The sequence below is a fragment of the Bos javanicus genome, chromosome 29 (assembly GCF_032452875.1).
Source record: "Bos javanicus breed banteng chromosome 29, ARS-OSU_banteng_1.0, whole genome shotgun sequence".
Taxonomy (NCBI): domain Eukaryota; kingdom Metazoa; phylum Chordata; class Mammalia; order Artiodactyla; family Bovidae; genus Bos; species Bos javanicus.
Window position 1 is genome coordinate 10015501 of NC_083896.1, and position 22717 is coordinate 10038217.

The 22717-nt window shown below is 41.2% G+C and overlaps 1 protein-coding gene across 11 annotated transcripts in view; it reads left to right on the forward strand.

Moving 5' to 3' along the window:
• Positions 1 to 22717, forward strand: part of SYTL2 (synaptotagmin like 2) — a 122121-nt gene that overhangs the window by 76693 nt on the left and 22711 nt on the right. For 5 of the 11 annotated variants that reach the window (XM_061406069.1, XM_061406074.1, XM_061406072.1 and 2 more), the window contains 5 exons: positions 7555 to 7636; positions 8836 to 8950; positions 10113 to 10895; positions 14404 to 16872; positions 21564 to 21665. In XM_061406069.1, coding sequence (XP_061262053.1) covers positions 7555 to 7636; positions 8836 to 8950; positions 10113 to 10895; positions 14404 to 16872; positions 21564 to 21665 — 3551 coding nt within the window. The remainder of the gene's footprint in view (positions 1 to 7554; positions 7637 to 8835; positions 8951 to 10112; positions 10896 to 14403; positions 16873 to 21563; positions 21666 to 22717) is intronic. The other 6 variants (XM_061406077.1, XM_061406079.1, XM_061406078.1 and 3 more) reach the window with 3 other exon arrangements.

Here is a 22717-nt window from a genome sequence, read left to right on the forward strand (position 1 = left end):
ATATCCTTGTTTGCAATTGATTGAAAAACACAGATTTAGCATCTTTCTAGGACCTAATAGAATAAATCATTCTGTAGGGTTGCAAATTCATTCTCCATGCAGTCATTCAGTCAGTCGGTAAACAGTTGTTGAGTATTTGTTGTACACAAGATAGTAGCTAGGAATTCAAAGTGGAATAATATATGATCCCTGTCCTTGAGGAACTTATTCCAGAAATAATTATATTTAAGGGATTTCTTGAAGGATAAGAAGGATTCTGTTAGGGAGACAGAGAGGACAGGACAGGCAGAGGGGATGACATGGAGATCTGGTTTGGCTTGACATCTGGAAGGGTCTAATATAGTGGATATATTGCAGTTATCAATTACTAGTTATCTCTTGAGTGCTCTACCAACACTTCAAATTTCTTCTAAACTCATCTCTAAAATTCTGTTGTATGTTTCCTCTTTTCTCCATTCCCTTAATTAGGATTTCACCATCTCTTACCTAAATTTCTGTTATAATGTCCTTATTGAATTGAACCTGTCTTCACAGTTACCAGATCATGACTATAAAAAGTAAACTGGATCATAAAGTCATTTGGTGTTTCCTTGTGACTTAAAAGTGAAAGTCTAGCCTTTTGGTCAACATTCAAGGCTCTTCACAATCTGGTTCTAACTACTTATTTTAGCATGAGTGTGTGTGTTAGTCACTCAGTTGTATTTGACTCTTTGTGACCCTATGGACTATAGCCTGCCAGGCTCCTCTGTCCATGGAATTCTCCAGACAAGAATACTGGAGTGGGTAGCCATTCCCTTCTCCAGGGGATATTCCCAACCCAGGGATTGAACCTGGGTCTCCTGCATTGCAGGCAGATTCTTTACCATCTAAACCACCAGGGAAGAGAAGTTCTCAACTGTGACCTGTATGTCACAATTGCCCAAGGAACTTTTAATAATCCAGATTCCCAGGGCTAAGTATCACTGTGTTGCTGTCTTGGGTTGAGGACCTGTGTCTCGCTCACCACCATCCCCCAAGCTTCTAACACTATATCCAGCACATAGTAGGTACTTGGTATCTATGGACCAAGTGAGTGAATGTTGTTGCCTCTCTTACTGTTGTCCATCACTTATCACTACCTGACATTATATTACATATTCATTTTTGTGTGTTTGTTTTCCCCCCTCTCAGCTGCAAGGGGAAAAAGACTTTGTCTACTACTGCATTTCATTTTGTTCACTGCTGTCTTCCTGGAACAGACAATAGTGCCCAACGAATGTCTTGTGGAATAAATGAATGAATGAAGAATATATGGGAAAATATATTTTAAATTTTTTAAAAAGAGAAAAATAGGTGGAGAGTGAGAGATGGATTGACTGAGAATAGTTGATGATATAATGAATTATTAAATAGAGAATAATGATGAAAGAGGGGTTAATGGATAAACAAATGAGTAATAAATAATTGAATGAAGTCCTTTGGACCCCAGGGATCCAGTAGAAAAAGAGACTAAGAGAGCAAGAAAAAATTTAAGCTACAAGGCAAGAATGGCATTGATAACATCCAGATTTTATTGCTTTGCCAAGACTGCCTCACTTCAGACATATCACCATGAGCTCTGGTGATTATAAAAGCTGGAGGAGACTTTGAGGGCTATTCTCAAATTTGGACAACCACAAGTAAGGAGCATTCAGGATGGAGAACAAGAAGGCATGGAGGTAGGAGGGAGCTTGGCTGCTGCAAGGGTTGTGATGCCCATTAATCAAAAATATCCATGGAGAATGTCCCCAAAATGAGTTCAGGGAGAACAGGATAAAGCCTGTACTATGGTGTTTCTTTCCATGACATTGGCAGATTTTCCTCTGGGAATTTTCCTATGAAATGCTGCAAAAGTGATGAGTTTTCTTGCGTGCAAAAGCTGTGCACTCCCACCTTTCTTTGTTTTTGGTAGAATTAAAGTGCTATTTCGTTGTAAGTTATCAGAGTGAACCAAAAAATGCTCATCTTTGAGCTTTATCGCCTGTGCTTCCGTGATTCTCACTTCTGACACCCCTCTCTCTCACCCTTGTTGAATGGGAACCTACCAATTAACACCATGTCTTTAGCTCTGAAATAGTATTGTTTTTTCCACTAATGCTCTTTTTCCTGGAAAGCTTTTGTTTGTATATATCTATCCCCCTCTTGCAGAGGGATTAGCTACTTGCCTTAACCCTCTATAATAAGATCAGTGTGAGGCACTTCACTTGCTCCCAAAGGCAGGGTAGAGATGAGCCAAGGTATGGGACAATGCATTTGATCTTTTGTTCTTTGACTAACTGCAAATCCAGTGATGTGAATGTTTCATTTCTTGGAGGCCTGCCCTACAGAATCACTCATATTGAGCTCTTAAATGAATCTTGCTAATCCTATAGAATCTTAGATGTACCCAAATTAGTTGTGAGGGATAGTTTCACTCTGACATCAGTGTGCCTTATGGATGGATGGGAATGTGTGTGTTAAATAAATCTGTAGCATGAACTGGGGTAGAACCAAAAAAGTAATATTTTACTTAAAAAAAAATACTGACTCGAAAGGCTGGCATAGTATATTTATGAATCTGCTTCACTCAAGCCCTGAGCCATTTCTTCATGTGTTTTTTTTTCACATTTTTTTTACACATTGCGTGTAACACGTGTTAGCACAATGCTGGGTGCCAGGCACAGCGTTAACATTTAAGGAATTCACAATTCGAAGAGAGAAAGCAGCAATGGCAAGAAACACAGGGAGAAAAATCACTTGAAAAATTTGCTTCTGAGTTCAGACACAGTTAATATTTATTCTGAAATGTACCTCAGAAGAGAGTATGTCCGTTGTTATTTTTAACTGCTTTACTTATTTTTTTGTTTTTTGGTCGCACCACGTAGCCTGTGGGATCTTAGTTCCCCAACCAGGGATCAAACCCATGCCCCTTGCCATGGAGCGCAGAGTCCTAACCACTGGGCTGACAGGGAATTCATTTTTAACTGCTTTAGAGGGAAAGCCTGCTTAAGGTTCAAAAGCTTTAAAAGTTGTTGCATGTGCTTAGAAGTACTTTACAGCTGGACGTAGAAGCAGATGGGCTGTCCCACTGCCCAGGTGGTATAGTTCTAAGACTGCTGTGAAGGCCTTCTTCCCCACGTGTCCCAGCCAGAGTACCTAACATTCTTCTTCTTTTAAGTCTTCAAAGACTTGTATTAGAATGCAGACACTTTCAGGAGCCAAAGTCTAACAACAATATCATAGTCTAATATTTTAATAATCTTCTTACAGAAGTAAACCAGTTTTGGCTAAGTACTCTATCTAGTATTGAGGCATCCTAGGTGGCACAGTGTTAAAAGAATCTGCCTGCCAGTGCAGGAGATAAAAGAAACATGAGTTTGGTCCCTGGGTCAGGAAGATCCCTTGGAAGAGGAAATGGCAACCCACTCTAGTATTCTTGCCTGGAAAATTCCATGGACAGAGGAACCTGGCAGCTACAGTCCATGGGGTTGCAAAGAGTCAGATACAACTGAGCACGCGCACGTGCACATCTAGTATCGTAGGTAGTTTTTGAAGGGTGCCTGAGGTCAGAAATTACAGAGCACAAGGTGTGAGCCTTGGCTTGCTGTATGGTGTTAAGAACTCATCATGTAGAAGGTATTCAGTATCTTATTATACAGGACACACCCTAAGAATAGAAATCTTAGGAGCGGTGGAAAGCCCTCTGAGAGGGCTTATAAGAAACAAAAGACGCAGTACGTGGCTATAGAGAGACTGTGTTCTCTTAGGAAAAATAATGCTTTCCTTTATGAATATTTAATCACCTGATTTCAACTAGCAAAGAGCAAATCCTAGTTCCAAGCACCAATAAAATGTGCGGTAAGATTTGAGACGGTGAGACCCACTGCCGTCGGGCTAATAGGCAAGCGGCGCCACAAGGGAGGTGAGATTTGGACGGGGCTTGGCGGTGAGAGTGAGCATGTAGGTCAAGAGAGCAGAGACAACATTTGAGGGAGCGGGTTGGGGTAGGTTGGGGGGGACCGCAGAGAGGGGCAGGGAGCCAGGTTTGGCACAATGGTCAGTGGGCAGGAGGAGTGGGAGGGTACAGGGAGCAGATGGTGGAGTGTCTCCAATTCCTTCCTGAGGACCCCGGAAAGGTAACGAGCAGGAGAGGGATGTGCCCAAAGTCTTGTTTCAGACCGTTCTAGCTTAGGGGTGGAATGCCGAAAGGATGAGGAGAGTGGAACTTTGGTGTCTGGAGGTCGAATGTGAGGCTCATACAGATGACAGGGAGGAGTCAGGAGCGGTGGAAAGGAAGTGACAGATGTGAGAGTCACTGGGAAGTTAGAATCACCCTGTCTTCATTCCAGTCCTCTTGCCATAAACTTCATTCCAGTCCTCATCATAAATGGATTTACTGATTTGAGGAATCAGTGGAGTGCAGCCCAGCCATTCCAGTGCCTGTCTCTGGAGTCAGGGTCAGACACCTGGTTCACATTCCCAGCTCTTTGGCTACCTTAACCTCTCCAAGCCTCAGTTTTCTCGATAGTAAAATGGGGAGAAGGGTACATACCGCCCAGGCATGTTGCAAAAGTCAGCTGAGAATAGGATGGCTGCTGTGTTGATAATTGCCCAGTAAAAGACAGGCAAACAAAACATCGTTGTATTCCTTGAGGGACACAAAGCTGGAGCTTAATTGAGGAAGTAGCTGCATTTTTCAGAAGCATTTTGAGGCATGAAACTCTGGTTTTTATTTTTTCTACTTAGGCAGACTTGTGAACTGTAGTTAACTAAGTACCCCACCGTCATCCCATTTCTGCTTATCCCACCCACCAGAGAACCCAGTGAATCCTGTATATTCCCGGTAGTTCCGTGTCTGCCTCGTTTCTTTCTCTCTTTTGCTTTCTGAATAGCAGGAACAAAGACATCTTGTCTAAAACCTAAATAATGTGCCTCGTTGTAGTTTGGCAAAGCACAGATTGAAAAGAAAAAAAAAAAAGCTGTGGTCACCTGTGTGTGCTGCTGCCTTCCTGGCACTGGCTTATTTGGCCTTGAGTTGCACAGCCACTTACTCACCAGTTATGTCCCAGACACTGTACACAGTATTGCAAGGAACAGAAAGATGGCCAAGATGCTCTTGTGGGGTCTCCCTGGTTACTGTGAGAGAGAAGATACATATGCATGGGGTGAGGTTGCATCGCTCCTCATATGGTCGCATGAAATCCATAGTTGCATAGGGTTTGGTAAGAGAGAGGTTGGTTTGGTCCCTGGGCAGGTGGGGAGCACATGATGTACAGCGTGGGCGGTTGGGGTGGTGGCTGGGGGTGCAGAAGTGGGGTTTCCAGGGAGAAGAGGGAGGAGGCTATAGGGACGCTGCTTGTCCTTCGTTCTTGGGGAGAGGGAGAGGGAAGGGAGGAAGATGATAGGAGAGGAGGGTGGCAGTTTGCTCAGGTCCTGCAGTTATGCGACTGATTTATTTACTAGTTGAAAGTGTTCATTACTCAGTCGTGTCTGACTCTCTGTGACCCCACGGACTGTAGCCCTCCAGGCTCCTCTGCCCATGCGACTCTCCAGGCAAGAATACTGGAGTGGGTTGCCATTCCCTTCTCCAGGGGATGTTCTCGACCCAGGGATCAAAGCTGGGGTCTCCTGCTTTGCAGGCAGATTCTTTATTGTCTGAGCTAAGGGAGATGATACAAAGCACTCTGAGAAGATGAACGTGGCATCTGCTATAAGCTTCCTCATATCGCTCACTGGCTTCTTAAAGTGACACTCAAGAGACATAGCTTTCTAGTCCTGAGCTGTGGGCTGCTTTTACTGTGAGTTCTGTCAGCGACCAGGGTCCTTTTTTCCTGTTGGCTGATAGATAGCTTGATTCGTGTTTGTGCTCACCTCTTGCAAGAACAGAGGCCGCCTGCCGTGTGTTTTGATATTAGCCTTAATTCTGGCTCCATTTTAAGTTCCCACCCTTGGTCCCTGCTCTTTCCCTCCCCACCCTGCCCCCGCCTCAGGTTCTCACATCCCTGTGTTAAGGCTGTGTTCCGCATACGTCTGCCTCATCTGCTGTAATTCCTGTCTGCAACACTGAGGGAGGCAACGAAAGGAAGCATGCTTCCTCAAGTGTTCAGCCTGTTCCTGGGACTACCTCTCCATAGAAACATCAGTCCAAGTGCAGAGGGAAGGAAAGGAAATTAAGCGGCAAGAACATCCCGCCCACGAGTTTAGAGACGGCAATCTTGGGCGAGGCTCTCTGGCTGTGGGGCAAGGTGCTCCCCTTCCCTACCTCCAGTTCCTTAGCTTCCTGGTGAAAAGCCAGCACCTTCTGAGGCATTTTTCCAAGTCCTTGACTCTGTGATGTCACTAGAAGTTTAACCAGGGTGGGGTTTAACGAGGCACGGTGCTTTCAAGCAATAGTGACCTCCCCTCTTATGCCTTGAGCCGGGGCGCCTGGAGCAGGAAGTCTGAGCAGGTGGTTTTCCTCCCTTTCCAAGGCCACTGTGACCTTCTTTGTCCTTCTCAGTCACCAGGGGAGTGGTGGTTCAGGAGGGAGCCAGCTCAGCTCAACTTTCCTCCATTCACACTCCCCGTAGTACTCTCACCCCAGGGCTGCCCGGGTCCCTGGGGTAGGGAGCCAGGGTCTGCAGCGTCCTCCTCTCCCCTCTGGGCCAGCTACAGGCTTCTAACCTCCCACCATCCTCTGACTGCGCTCCATCCTCACTCCTCTTGTATTTGAACAAGAACTCACCTGGCCAGCCTGGAGAGTCGGGGAAGCTTCCCCGTAAGTTGCCCCCATCCACCATCCTCCCAGCATCTCCATCTGCTGTTTCTTCTGTGTCATTGCCCAACCACTTGTCTCACCTGAGTCTTTTCTTCAGCTATTTTCTTTTTTTTAAATACTGATTTATTTGGCTGTGTCAGATCTTAGTTGCGGCACCCAGGATCTTTGTTGCATTGTGGGGGATCTTTCATGACGGTGCATGGACTCTGTAGTTGTGGCCTCTGGGCTCAGTAGCTCTGTGGCATCCAGGATCTTAGTTCCTTCACCAGGGGTCAAACCTGTTTCCCCTGCATTGCAAGGCGGATTCTTAACCACTGGACCACCAGAGAAGTCCCGCTTTAGCCATTTTCTACCTGAGTTAGAGTAAGCAGTGCCATTCCAGTCTTGGACCAGAGAATCTCTGGAACACTTTGGGGCCTTATTTCAGCAAGGGTATTCCCTTCTTGAGAACAATTTGCTCACTTTCTAGTCTGCATCTGATGTGAGGTCCCAACTTTCAGATGAGTTTATTTGTATAAATTTCAACCATGAACCTCCTGTGTGCCTGGCATGGTGATAAAATCTTCAAGGCTTCTGATGGATGGTTTTGCCTTGTCTCAGGCCTGTCTTTCATTCCTGTTTTCCCATTGCCTTTGCTTCGCTGCTTAATCTCTCAGCTCCAACTCCCTCTTCCTTCCTGGCAGTTTGATTTTACAAACTTCCTCTCCTATCCTGCCTTAATAGCTTCTGGCTTCAGAGGCATGATTTACGCTTCCTCAAAGGGTAAGGTTTTATTCTCTGAATTATTGTTTCTTTTGCAGTTCCAGCGTGGTAAATCCAGCATCCACCATGATTGATGCATCCCAGGAAAACACAAGGAAGTCAGCTATATCTCCAGCCAAGGTAGATTGAACTTGGACTTTGAAAAGCTCATTTGGGGCCAGAATGCTGTTCTCTCATTTTATCAAAGCACCATGAAAAAGAGGAATTTGTAGTACTTTTTTCCCATCAAATATAGATAAGTTTTACTATTTAATATAGGAAATCACTCTTTTGGTGGACCTAGATTTTCTACCCTAAAGAATAAAAAGTCTGACACTATTGGGGGCTGCTTCTTTTAAGCATATGGCATGTGGCTTGTTAGTTCCATGACAGTCCTTATTCCTATTCATGGCTTCCTGAATCCCTGTTACAAGTCTTCTTGTGGGAGAGGATTTTCAATTTATGAAACTACAGATAGCAAACACTGATTTTCAGTCTGATATTAATAAAGAAAAATACTAGGAGCGGGAATAACTTAGGAGTTCAGGATTAACATATACACACTACTATATATAAAACAGATAACCAACAAGGACCTACTGTATAGCACAAGGAACTATATGCAATATTTTATGATAACCTATAAGAGAAAAGAATATGAAAAATGTATATATAACTGAATCACTTTGCTGTACAACTGAAACTAACACAACATTGTAAATCAAGTATACAAGTTGAAAAGCAGAACTCTATTTATTGACATGCTTTCTGACACTAGAATCAATGATCATATTAGTGACTATGAAGCACTTCAAGATACCTTGACTCTTAAATCCTTATAGAAAAGGTCGGTTACAATTATATTTAGTATGACTTTAACCTATCACAGACAGTCTTGTACAGTAGAAGAGCGCTGGTGTGAATCTGCCATAATTAGAGCCTCAGGTTTACCCTGACCTGTGACCACCTCTTTGATGTGTTCAGGCCCAAGTTTTTTCGCTTCTGTAAAAATCTCACCTTTGTGAGATTAGATTCGAATGCCTGGTTCTGGTTTAACTTTGTAAGACTTTGGAATTGAGTACATTTTACACAGTTTTGGTCTGTTTTTTTTTTTTTTTTGGCATGGCATATATATATAGTGATTCTTTGCTGACCGGATTAACTAGGACCATCATTTTTCTTTCTTTCTTTTTTTTTTTTTTAGGACCATCATTTTTCAAACATGCCAGATAGAGTTTACTGGACAAAACTATTAACTATTGCATATAATAAGCATTTGCTGACACTGAGTTGCTGTTATGACATATAAAATGAATTTAATAAACAATATTTTTCCCCAGCCAAGGAAGAATCCGTTTAATAGCTCCATGTTGCCAGAAGATCACTTATCTCAACAAACCAAAAATGAGCAGTCAAAAAATGGAAAGACTGGTTTATTTCAGACTTCAAAAGAGGGTAAATATTATTTTTATTGAGCTAGATATTTTTATCTTTGTTATCTGTGGACTAAGGGAAATTCTCAGAGTTCCTTTAACTAAAATAGCTTTCAAGAGAAAGTGAAAAATTGTGATGGTTTTCTTATTCTTCTGCTATACCCACCATTTTCCTGTCCGAAAAAAGGAAGCAGAAATTTTAGAAACCGGAAGTTCATGCATTCCAGGCTCAGAGGTGACACTTGTGTGACCTCCATACCTTGGGTTCCCCCTCATTGATCTGGGAAATTTTTTGACCAGAGGCATTCAGTCACTCACTGAACACTATTTATTGAATATCTACTGTGCAGACACAGTTCTCTGTTTAAAATTAAAAGAGTTTGCCTCAAGACTTGATAATGTTACAATCCTCTAATCTGTAATTATCAGCTCAGTCTCCTAGGAGCATTTGATTAGATTTGTTGCTGAACTGATTGAAGTCTGCCTCTTACAGAATTTTACCATTCTTACATTCTATTAAGAAGAAACATTAGACAATTTAATCTCTTCAAAATCAACTGTAAGAAGATTCCACAGGCATTAAAGACTGGACAAGGGGTAGAAAATTAATTTGGTTATTGTTCGGTTGCTAAATTGTGTCCAACTCTGTGACCCCTATAGACTGGAATTTTAATTACACTGTTTGTATTTTATCCTCTCCATTGGATACACTTTGTATAACATAAAATATTTTATAGAAAAGAAGTCACTGGAACATGGTATCTGGTTTTTTTTTTTTTTAACCTTTTTGTCAAAATTAATTTTTATTTTAGGTGTTGAAATTTTCTTTTTAGAAAACTGAGCTCATTTTTCTGGTTTCCGTACATGAATTTTTTCAAGTGATTTTTGTATTTTTTCTTTACTCTCCTCAAGGACTTTTTGAAATTTCTTAAAAAAATTTTTTTTTCTGTTGAGTATAAAATACCACAAGGTGTGAATATAAAGCATAGCCATCTTAAATTCAGTGAAGTTCATGCATGAGTTTTTTTAGGGTTTTTAATTAGGTCTGTACTTAACCTTCATGCTTTATTGTCTTTTAATATTTTAGCATTTTTTGCTAAATGTAGATTAAGTTTAGGATAGGTGTTTTAAATTAATGCGTTACTCTCCATTTGGTATATCATCTGATATGTTTTACTTTTCAGGGGAGTTGTCAGAGTCCAAAGAAGAGTCATCTATCCTGGATATTTCAAGCCAAAAGTTAGAGAAACTAAAGCAGACTCTTCCAGGTCCTGAGAATGGGTCCCCAATCAAGGCTCCAGTCCCCAAACCCAGGAAAATGATCTACAAGTCCCAGGACTTAAAGCAAGATGACAACCAGCCTTTTCCTAGACAGAGGACAGACTCCCTGACCACAAGAGGGGCTCCCAGAGGGATCCTGAAACGCAATTCCAGTTCCAGTAGCACAGACTCAGAAACTGTGCGTTTTCATCAGAACTTTGAACCCAAAAGCAAAATTGTGTCCCTGGGCCTAACCATCCGTGAGAGAATTTCTGAGAAGGAGCATTCTTTAGAAGACGACTCTCCCTCAAACTCACTGGAGCCATTAAAGCATGTGAGATTCTCTGCCGTGAAGGATGAACTGCCACAGAGTCCAGGGCTGGTCCACGGCCGGGAAGTGGGAGAATTTAGTGTTTTAGAGTCCGATAGGTTGAAGAATGGAACAGAAGATGCAGGGCTCACAGATGAGGTTTGGAATGACCCTCAGCCTTCCCAGTACACAAACGGTTTGCCTTTTCAGTCATCAGCCTCAAGCCCAAGTCCATCAAAAAATGAAACAAGTCAGCCAACGACTTCTGGTTCCTTTCCAGTTAATGAGCACGCTTCTTCCAAAGAATTTTTAACTACAAGAGCACAGTCCACTGAGAATTCACACACCATCAATGAACACAAAACTAGCTCATCAGAATTGTCCAAAAACCCTGCTGGTAAGAGATTCATCACTACCAGGCTATAAAAACGACCCAGTGGGCTTGGGATGGCCCGGATAGCCAGGCAGCCTAGTAGAAGCCCATTTTGCCTTCTAGGTATTCCAGCTAAAATTTAGGCAGAAGCCACTAGGGAATGTTTATGCCTCTGAAAAGGTTTGCAGGTTGTCCTCAATCACCAATAACCAAAAGATCCAGAATAGCACACTTTCTGGCACATATTACACTTCATCCTAAACAGTTATAAGTGTGTCAGTTATTTAGTCAAACAAATTATAGTATTTTTTTAGTTAAATCAAGGTTTGTATACAGAGTGAAAATTAAACATATGCTAATACCTTTATATAGAGTAAATATATTATTATTCACCTAATGCAAATTTATTGATTCCCATTTAACAAAACTTTGGCTTCTCTTTAATTTCAGGAGAACCTTCACTTTCTTAGCCTCAAAGGATGGGAAACTAGACTTTAAATTCTTACTAGGAAAAAGCTTCATATTGATACCATGTCTTGCCCAGGGCCTTCATCCATTTGTTCCTAGACTTTAAATATTGTGAAGGAAACTTTCTCCTTCAGTTGCTGTGAGTTGAGAGGCAGTGGGAATACTGATTTTTCTTGCTGGCTCACTGATTTAGCCCTCTCTTGAAGATCTTAGAGCTCTCAGAGGATGCCTCAAACTGCTTTCTGATACCCATATGATTACGTCATAGTTCTTGTGTTTTAAAACAGAAGCAGTGGGAAAAACAATTGTATGTACTCTCTCTCATCTTCATTAAGTCTTACTCCAACCCCATGATAATTTCTGTAGTCAGAAAAATATATTGTAGCAGCAGTCAAGTTTCTAAATCATTTTTCTTCTCATCCCCTAATGGTCATTGTTGTGTTGACCCTAAGTCACTTTTGCTCAGTCTTACTCTTTCTCACTTACTCAGATCAATCCACTTCTTAAAGACAAAGTGTCTCCATTATCCCCTCCCTGGATATTTTAAATAATTTGAAAAAGGCAGAATATATATATTTTTTAGTTTTAAAATTAGCAGGTACTTCTTCAAAGATATAAAGGAACTCATTTTAAGGAAACTTCTAAAGTTTGAGTAAACACTAACAAATAATTAGATGATGCTTAAATGTTTATCTAAAAGATGAAAAAATTCTTTGGTAATATTTTGTTTTGGTATAATCCATAGAAAAAAATGGTAAACCTTTCCTGTTTTTCAAAGTGCACCTGCTTTCTCATAGACTACCTTTACAATTTTCTGTTAGCTATTTATTTATGCTTTCTGATTTTAAAATCTAACTCACCATGAAATCTGGGAAGAAGGCATCATCAGTAAACCCATATTGATTGACAGACAGGCCTTCTGGTCTTGAAGCTTATAAACAAAGTTCTGCTTATTCACTAATGCCCTGTTTTCTCCCTGCTTACCACAAAAATATATACAAGTAAATAATGGAGCATAAAAAGAAAATCAGAACTGAAAAATGGTAAACTCTGTGCAAATTATGAGAGTTTAGCTCTGAGCTTTAGGACAATCACTATCACACTCATTAAAAAAAATTATTAGAGTATAGTTACTTTACAATATTTTTTTAAGTTTCTACTGTACAGTGTAGTGAATCAGCTATATGTATACATATAGCCCCTCCTTTGGGGATCTCCTTCCTATTTAGGTCACCACAGGGCATTGAGTAGAGCTCCCTATGCTATACAGTCCGTTCTCATTAGTTACCTGCTTTACACGTAGTAGTGCATATACATCAGTCCCAAGCTCCCACTTCATCCCACTCCTCCTTTCCCATTGGCGACCATACATTTGGTCTGTACGTCTGTGTCTCTAGTTCTGCTTTTCAAATACACACTCATTATTATACCAGAAGAAAACAAAAGAATTCCTCAAAGGAAACAAAAACATTACCTGGCATCAAGTTTTTTAAATAACTGTTCTTGTTTTTAAAATAATACACTTTTATTTGAAAAGTGTGAAAACATTTGAGAAGAAATATGCACAAAATAAAACAATGATCACCTGTGATATCAACTATTGCTAATGTTTCCTCGTAGGGACTTTCGATAATTTTCAGGCATGGATATCATTGGAATTATGTTTACACTGTCCAGACTTCTTTTTTCACTAACAGTGTATTACAAGAATTTTTTCCCTCATTAGTCTTCCATTAAACAGCCTAACAGAGAACTCTTAAAGATCTCTCAAAGGAATTCACCATCACTGACATATTTTTAATAGTGTCATGTGTAGTTATGAAAGGAAACTAGTATCCACTGTGTGCCAGTTATTGTATAAGCCTTTGTTGTTTTATATTTAGCCAGAGTTTATAATTAAAGAGAAAATTTTATTAATTGACATCTCCTCTGGTGCACTTGAAATGTAGCCAACTTCATAAAAATTCAGCTCATATAATTTTCAAGAACATATATGTAGCTTAGCATTTATAAGGAAGAACGAGAAATGCTGAAACACCCACATATTAACTAAAGGGAAAGAATGCCTGAGTTCCCTCACGTGCCTGTGCCTAAGGCTCAGAAAGGTCTCAGCCTGCTTTCTCGATAGCTTAAGAAGAACTTCAGTGCCCTTCTCTAGCCTCCTATCCATTGGGTAGCAAACATCAGGCAGCAGCTAGAATTCACATTCTCTGTCAGGCCTCATTTTACTTTGTCTCACAGAAACTTCCTCCAAAGTTGCAAATTATAGAAGGGAAGTAGGGGATCGCGGAAGAGCCCTTGAGACCATGGTCTGAAATTGCAGTATATAAAACGACCACTGAGATAGCCAGTAGGAAAGATTCCTGGGCCCGATCTTCAGAGATTCTGGCTCAGTGTATCAGGATTAAGGCCCCAGGATGCAAATATCTTCATTGTGCCATTCTGATGGTTTGGAAGGAACTCCTTGTTTAATCTTCCTTGAACGTTGTTTTCCTAACTCCTGAGCTCGCGTAAGTCTTTGTTACTCAACATTATTTTTGTTCTATTCGGTTTTGGTTTGGGCCACATTGCATAGCATGTGGGATCTTACTTCTCTGACCAGGGATCAACCCCACATACCTTGCATTAGAAACTTGGAGTCTTAACCAGTAGAATGCCAGGGAAGTCCTGTGTTTCTCAAACTTGAGTATAAGCCCTCTCTAGGGTTTATGAGTGGGCCAGTAGATAATCAACAAGAGGTATCTTCCTGGAGTGTCTGTTTTATGCAAAGCTTTGGGAAAAATTTGTATGTAAAATGTAGCACGGATCAGAATATAAAATCTACTTGAATTTTTAGAATAAAACAGACGCTTGTAAGAAATTCCCCTTATAATTCCAGGGGCCTGTATTTTACTATTATAGGGCATCTTTGGTAGAATACCTTAATTAGGATGGTTTGTATTATAACTCCTGATAAATGCTGATGTAAACAACTGATGGTGGAGCAAATGTAAATACAGAGTGCCTGTTTAGAAGGTAATGTGATTGCATGACAATTCTTGAAGCGTTCTCTTTTCTTATTTAGAAGAGCATTTCTGTGTTGCAGATGAACTGTCTTGCACTGAGCCCGAGTCATCTCAGGTGCCAGACTGCAGTTCTAGAGACCATCAGCAAGGTAAGCCCCATCTACTCCAGGCCCTAAGAGCTAAGACGTCCTCACATTCTGGTCCATATGCCACTGAGATAAGGAGGACAACTGATGATTCCATATCTAAAGTCCTAGACTGGTTTAACCGAAGCTCTTATTCAGATGACAGTGTGGCATCTCTGCAATATCCCCAAGACATAGAGCCCAAAGAAAAACCAGACTCCAAGCCACAGATTGCTGTTGCCTTGGTGACAGAGGACGCCAGTCAAGAAGGAAATGGTTTGATTGCTCTACTACCCACCAAAGTTGAATTGACACCTGTGGGACCTGATTCAACATTCCAGGTAGAGGAACATATGCTGCCTTCTGGAAATTGCCAAGATAACAATGTGCACATCAAACCCAGATCTATTAATTTGTTCCCACAAGGCAAGGAAAGTCTGGGCATGTTGCAACCATTTGAAATCTACAGTCCAAATCAAGAGAGTAAAACTAAAGACTATAGCCAAGGTTCAAAAAACATAGGGAAAGCAGTTGGGGTACTTATTCTAGCCAATAACTGTTCCTACAGTGTTCACAAAGGACCTCATGCAGAAGACCAAGTTCTATGCAATATTAAGGATGCTGGCAGCTTAGGTGAAGAAGAACCCCAGCTTCGTGTTTATGAAAAAAATATAAGAAAGTCAGAAGTAAATTTTGACTCTTCCACAATTATCCAAGAGCCAAGTTTGAAAGCCCACGCAAAGGCAGAGAGCAAGAGCAAAGGAAGAGATACTTCCATCCTAAAATCTTCTTTAGAACCAGAGAATATTGAGTCACCACCTGGGGCTGCCAGCGGCATATCTCCTTGGAAGAAGCTTGAGGTCCAGGTACCAGAAGCTGGTGAGGTTCCCCAGAACCGAGTACAAAGAGAGAAATACAAGAGAGTGAGTGACAGAATATCCTTTTGGGAAAGTACAAAAGCTGCCATTCATAAAGAACCCCCACCTCCATTCAGTCAGGAACGACCTTCTGCTAAAGCACGTCAGCCTGTGATGTCCATGGACAGTTTGCCTATGAGCCGTGGAAAATGTAATACTCAAGTCACTGCCAAACAAGTAATCCTAGATAACAATGGCCAAGCAGCCCATGTCTCCGGTTTTTACTCCTCAAAGAAACCTAAAGAGACCAGGCCCCAAATATCAGGTCCATCCAAAAATGATCCTTCAGCTGACCAGTCAGGCACAGTGTCTCTCTTTCAGAATAAGACAACTGAGCCTGTAAAAAGATTACCAGTGACAGACAGTTTGCATTCGGAAAAGGACATTACTTTCCCACCATTGCATCATCCTTCAAATGTCGGGATTGAAATGCATACCTCTTTGGAGAAAGACAGATCTCTAATTGGTGAACGGAATCCCAACTTTAAAGTTATGTCCTTACAAGAAAGAAGCAATGAACCCAATACAGAACAAGTCTATAATCACTCTCAATTTGAGAATTTGAGAAGGTTTTGGGACTTAGGTGCCAATCCAAACTGTCAAGATAATATTGAGAAGAATACTACCACAATAAGCCAAAAAAATTCTGTGCTTTTTAATAGTCAGAAACACAAAGAATTCAGTGATGTGACATCATCAGGAAACAGTACCCATGAGAGAGAGATGCTTCTAGACCAGAAAGAAATTCCGGCAAGAGAGGAAATAGAGAAATTAAATTCAAAGGGCACACTCCAGGTGTTGCCAGATGACACCACATTTCCATGGAGACCACCCAGAAAGTCCACTCATCAGTTGCCAAGATATGAGTCATCAAAGGAAAACATGGGGAAAAATACTGAATGCTTTGTTACCCCAATGTTCAAGGGAGAAAACGATGACTCTGACCAAGAGCTCGAAGAGATTCAAGAATCCATTGTGAAAACAAGTGTTTCATCTAAAGACTACAAAGACACGCTTAATGACAGCTTACAGAAGCTGCTTTTCGAAGCCTCGTCACCAGTCCTCCAGCCTTCTGGTGGAAACGTTCAGGAAAAACAAGTGTTTGAACCAGATGTTTCTGAAAATAGGACATGGCCTCAGGAGACAGATTTTGCTGCTCCTGAGGAAGAAGCCAAAAGGCCTAAAGAGATCAGTAATGAGCATATAGACAAAACAGTAGCTCCTCCAAAGGCCTATTTGAACACTTTGACTGCTAGTCTGGACAAACTCCTGAAGGAAGCAACTGGAAGCCCACCCTCTCCCTTGCAAACCCAATGTGAACCCACCACCACTGGGATCAGCTCAGAGTCTGAAGAGAGTAGCGTTGATGAAAACAGGATAGAGCAGAGTCAGAACACGTCAGCCGATGAGAGAGAGAAAATGGCTTCTTTTCCAGAGGGGACAGAAACTTGGGGAAATAGCACTCTCTCCCAGGAAGCTCAAAGTGGTGAGTGCCAGCTGAACCCAGAGAACTTGTTGCAGACAGCTGCAGAAGGCTCTCATCCCCTGGATCAACCTTCCTGTTGCCACAGAAAGGGTTCTTCCGGGGATGTGGTCCACTCTCCCCAAGATATGCCTTCTCCCAGGCTTGCCCATCCTTCTCCTCAGGATAAGACACTGCTTTCTCAAAGGGAAGTTTCAGAGACTATAGAAAAAGTTATTCTTCCACCCAGACCTGCATTGAATGATGTAAAAGCTATATTACAAAAGTTATTTACAGAAGCTTGGTTGAGTTATCCAGCTGTGCTGGAAGTAGTTTCTGGAGAAGTAAAAATAGAATTTCCTAAAGGTGTACAGGTAGAAAGTAGTGCCCCAAATTCTCTGGGAGTTATCCCACCACAGACAACAATGGACAGCATAGCTTCAGACAGAAAGGATTTGTATTCCTTCAATGTAGTTTCTGATGAAACTCATAAAATGGGATCTTATTTAGCTGCCCAGGCATCTCCATCAGACCAAACCCTTAGCTCATTTGCTTCTGCTGTTGCTCAGTATGGCAAAGAGTTACCTTAGGAAGTGACAGAAATTGTGAGGGAAACGATTATTCAGCCTAACTCAGAGCTCCTTGAATTCAGTGTTGCCTTAGAAGAACTACTGAAGGAAACAACTGAAAGCCCTTGCACAAAATATGACCGTGATACAAGGGGTCTTTATTCGTCAGAGTTAACAGGTATTACTGAGGTGCCCAGGCAAGCTGCTTCTGAATTCCATCCTAAGGAAATAAGAGAGACAGTAGAAAAGTCTGAGGCTCCATCAGCTACTGAGAGTGCTTTTGATATTGGTTTGGAGAGACTCCTTAAACATCTAACGGTCCTTCTTATCAGCCCCAAGTGTCAGTGAAGGAAGAAAGTCCTGAGAAGGAGCCATGAGAGTCAAAGCAGGCCAGGTTTTGGGGGAGAGTGCCCCCTTTTTACTGGTCAGCCTCAGAGGCCTTGGAAATCAAATGTAAGAGTAATGTTTTCAAATCTCAAGTCAACCAATGTGATAGAGTGTTGGGAAGAGACAAAGCTGTGACTGGCTTATCAGATCTCTGTGGTTCCGAAAGTGGGGTTGAGATCCCTGGAGCCTCACAACTTTCCGTGGGCCATGAAGTGGGGACCACAGAAACTATAAACCCCCCGGAGGAGAGGGATAGTGAAAGTGAGGTTGCAGTGGTTTGAGAAAGGGCTTTTCAGGAGCCTGGTTTCAGAGAGGCTCCTGAAGCAATTAACGTGCCCAGAAATAGGCAACCCATTCCTCTCCTGACAAAGAAAACTCTGCAAAAACAAGTCAAGTTGAATTGATTCTGGCATCACCGTTTAAGAGACTAGAGAAAAAGGAAGAAAAAGGTTTCTCTGACTCTGATTTTTTAGACAGAAACATTGGTTCTAATGCAAAAAGCTGGAGAAACACCTCCAGTGAGCATTTTGAAGTTTTTTGCTGATTGGTTAATGAGTTGATTTATGTAATGCTGACATAAAGGATGATATAGTTTTTCAAAGTGGGATTAATTTGATAATCCCAAATGGTGCTAAATCCGTCTTTGTACTTCAGTTCTCCCTAGATTTTCTTATTAAAAATCTACATTTCCTGTTATATTCTTTAATCAAATGAGTTACATAGACATAGTGTTACCCTTCAGGCAGTGTTTCAGAATCTGATTTTATACTCACTGATCAATGATAGAATTTTCAGATTCCAAAGATGTGTTTTAAAGAACTTTTGGGGTTTAGAGAGTACCTCTGAGACATCCAAGCGAGGTTTCCTCTTGGAAAGAATTAGGATTTCCTAATCGGCAGTCCACGCAGCAGGCTCCAGTAAGATTTGTGGCAAGAAAGTGCCACAAGTGGGCAAAGATTGCCCTCTTAGGAGCAACATGTTTCCACAGTGGTGGCTGAGTACCAGGAGCAAGGTGCAGGGCTGGAACTTGCCCTCAGAACTGTTGTGGGGTTTGTTTTTTCGTTTTCTCTTTTTTTGCTGCTCTCTCCCTCCCGTTTCCGATCACCTGCAGAATCCTGCCTCCTAGGCGCTGACTCAGTGTGATGACTTCACCTGACCCCACCTAAGGGCCTGGCCTGTGCTTTTCTTTGGCTCCAGCCTTAGCTGAGTGGAGAAGATCTTCATCAATTACCATAGTCATCTAAGTGGACTTGAGATACTGGTTTCAGCCAGGCTCCCAAAGAAAGGGCTTGTCTCAGTTTGCTCTTTGGAGCAACCTGACTATTTTAGGAGAGAAAGCCAGGAACAAATAGGGATTAGAAGTCACCTGGTTAGAGTGATGAAATAATAAAGGATGCTCCCCGGCTGGAACATTTTAACCAAAGTTGCACAACAACTAGTGTTGATCACCTTCCTCAGTAGAAAATTAGTAGAATGTGTCATTTCCTAGCTCCCTTCGGTCTCAGTAAGAACAAATGAGCTTCACTGAGTGGCTCATTTGTGAGATTTGGGTTCCTTTGCAAATAGCCATAGGGTCTCTTATTGAAAACTGACCAGAGAATCCACCTATAATCCTAGTTAATGAAGCTGAAGCCTCTTTAATATTTGTAACTGGTGGGAAAAGGAAAATACCAGTCTCTGCAAGAGTATAAGTCAGCATCTTAAACTTATTGAAGTAAACTTAACTAAGCTACCCCATGAGTTACTAGGGTAAATGGGCCTATATGAGGTGAAGGGCTTGTAAATTTACACTTCACTTTGAAGACTGTTCCTGAATGTGTATAGCTATGTTTAAGTATACCAGCATAACTGATTGAACAACAACAAACCTATCTAAAAAATAAATAATCAATATAAATGATTACCCAGACAGAGCCCAGAGATTTTAAAGCCAAGTAGGAGGTATAACATGGTGCACAGCGTGTGTGTGTGTTCAGTCATGTCTGACTCTTTTGTGACCCCATGGACTGTAGCCTACCAGGCTCCTCTGTCCATGAGATTTTCCAGGCAAGAATACTCGAGTGGGTTGCCATTTCCTCCTCCAGGGAATCTTTCCCAACCTAGGGATCGAACCTGCATATCTTTCGTCTCTGGTATTGGCAGGCAGATTCCTTACCACTGAGCCACCTGGGAGGCATAGTTTTCTAACTTCTAACCTAAATAATTATTTTTAAGTAAATGAGTTGGGTGGAGTGACAGTAGGGAAGAACCTTCCCCAAATTAGGGAAGAACCCCAATTTTGATGAGCAGCCGAATATGTTTGACTTGTGGCTGAGCTCTTAACCAGCCAGTACCTCAGTATGTTCCTTTAATAAAGAGAGGAGGGAATGCTGAGAGATTATGCACATGATTCATATTTTATTGTGAATTATATGTGATTCATATGCACATGATTCATTTTTTTAAAGCATATTAAAGTCACCGAGAAGGTCCGTAGTAAGAAAACTTTAAAATTTGAGCACAGAGCATCCCAAATCTAATTCATCTTAGAATCCATTTACTGGAGAATGCTTATTAACATTGGGCAGAACTGGGATGCACTTCAGGAAAGTACTGTCCAGAGTTGTTCCCAAGTGGATTGACTCATTAATGGAGTCATTCATGGATTTAGCAATGTTAAGTGCCTCTTGCCTGCCACTGTTGTAGGCACGAAGAATATAACAGTGATGAGTGACAGTACTCAGACCAAGGCTTATCCATGTTGGAGTTTTCACTGTCAAAATGGAAAAATTAAAGACAGTCTAGAGAAAAAATTTTATAACATTAGATGCATTTAAAGAACAGTTCTTATTCTCCAGTTATGCCCTTTTTCTTTTTTCCTTGTGTTCCTAAAATATCTTTCATTTTTTTTTATAAAATGAAGGCATTAGTAGTTAATAGAGACCAACCTCCCCCACTTTAAAATACTTTCTATGTTAAAATAAAAAGTTGACCACCTCAGGTCATTACCCAACATTTTGATGGAAATCTCAGTAGCTCATGAAACCTAAAGAGTCTATATTTGTTGATCTGGAGAATTCACCAATCTGTGTACCCAATTATATACAGATGTTAAAACATCTGAATCCTGCCTTCTGTAGTTTTCAGCTAATTATTTTAATGCTCCTAAAACCATTTTGTGGCTGTCTTCAAAAGCTAGAAGTGAAGGGGAAAGGTTCAAATTTTAGAACAGAACAAATCACGTGCCTAAAATAGAGGTGTAGAAGACTTAGAGAGCACATTGCTGTTACTGCGGTCATTATGTTAATCTTGTCTCTGTATTATTTGTGCTTACAAATATTTCTTATGCTTACAAGTCATTTCTTTAAATGACTTCCCTGGTGGCTCAGTGGTAAAGAATCCACCTGCCAATCCAGGAGACACAGGAGATGCGGGTTTGATCCTTGGGTCAGGAAAATCTCTGAAGGAGGAAATGGCAACCCACTCCAGTATTCCTGCCTGGAAAATCCTATGGACAGAGGAGCCTGATGGACTACAGTCCGTGGGGCAGCAAAGAGTTGGATACAACTGAGCATGCATACACATGCACTGATATTCTTTAGTGAAGAAATTTTATTTTCTTCTGTGGACTGCCTCATAGAATGGATAAAAGTATGGAGGCTTATGGCATAATACCTCCTTTCAACCTACCATTTCAGTGTCCATTGATTTATTAAGAGTTTGATTGTTTTCTTTTTTCGTTTGTATTGTGCAGTATTCATCGGTTTTGTCTTGTAACAGGTTCAGAAGAAGAACCCAGTCCTGTTTTGAAAATTTTGGAAAGGAGTGCTGCTAGGAAAATGCCTTCCAAAAGTCTGGAAGATATTTCATCAGATTCATCAAGTGAGAATAAAGTGTGCCCCACTGTCCGTGCCCCGGTCTAAGCTTAAAAATGCTTATGTGCTCTTCTGTGGCCTCGCTGCATGCTGTTGTACCCTGAACCCCTAAAGGAGGGGTTAACAGATGAGAACAGCTTTTCCCAACTGAGCTAAACAGGCTCAGCCAAAAGTGGTTGGAACTTCGCTTTTAAAATAACACATGAGGTTTGGTTACAAGTACACTAGGTTTTCTTGAAGAATCCCAGTTTGAATATTTATTCAAACACTTTCAAACACTGAGTTGTAAAAGACTGTGGTACCTTGTGGTTCTAGTGGTAACAGCTGACATTGATTTAGCACTGTGTGGCAAGATGTGGCTAAGCGTTTTATGTGCATGATCTCATGTAATTGGCATAGGCAACCACATGTTGGGGGGGGGGGCACAAATTGTTATCCCCATTTTACAGATGAGGTAAGTAGAGTTCAGAGAGGTAAAGTAATTTGCTTCATACCATGCAGCAGAGCTAGGACTCAAAATCAATAGGCTGTTATCAAGAGCATTTATGAGGTGATTGTATTACATATAACTGCTTCTTGTCTGATAAATTTTTGCATGATATGGAGATGAATTCATCCCTGGCTTCAGGGACTTTGCTTTCTCTTTTATCCATTATGTCCACCCATTTCTTTTGGATAGTGGAACTTTAAGCTCAAAGACTGCCTGACATACAACACTCCAGGCACACTCTTTCCCACTGCTTTAATTGGTGAAGGATTTCTAGACTAGTAACATAAAGCATAAGTCTGTTTGACAAACAGATTTAGAGACTGTGACTTCTAGGGGTTTTGTTCTTATTCTTTCTAAGCTAAGATGTACCCCTGGGATTACAGATGGTCATGAGGAAATTTATCAAGTGCAAGTTAACCACTGCCAAACTCATATGATTAAAACTTGATCACTTTCATGTTTGGGATATTTCTATGCATCTGCAGTTGACACTGAAAAGTTTCCGATTTTAAAAAGGAAAAGAAAAAAGAACAAGCTATGCCACTAAACAGTTCTTAAAATTCAGAGAT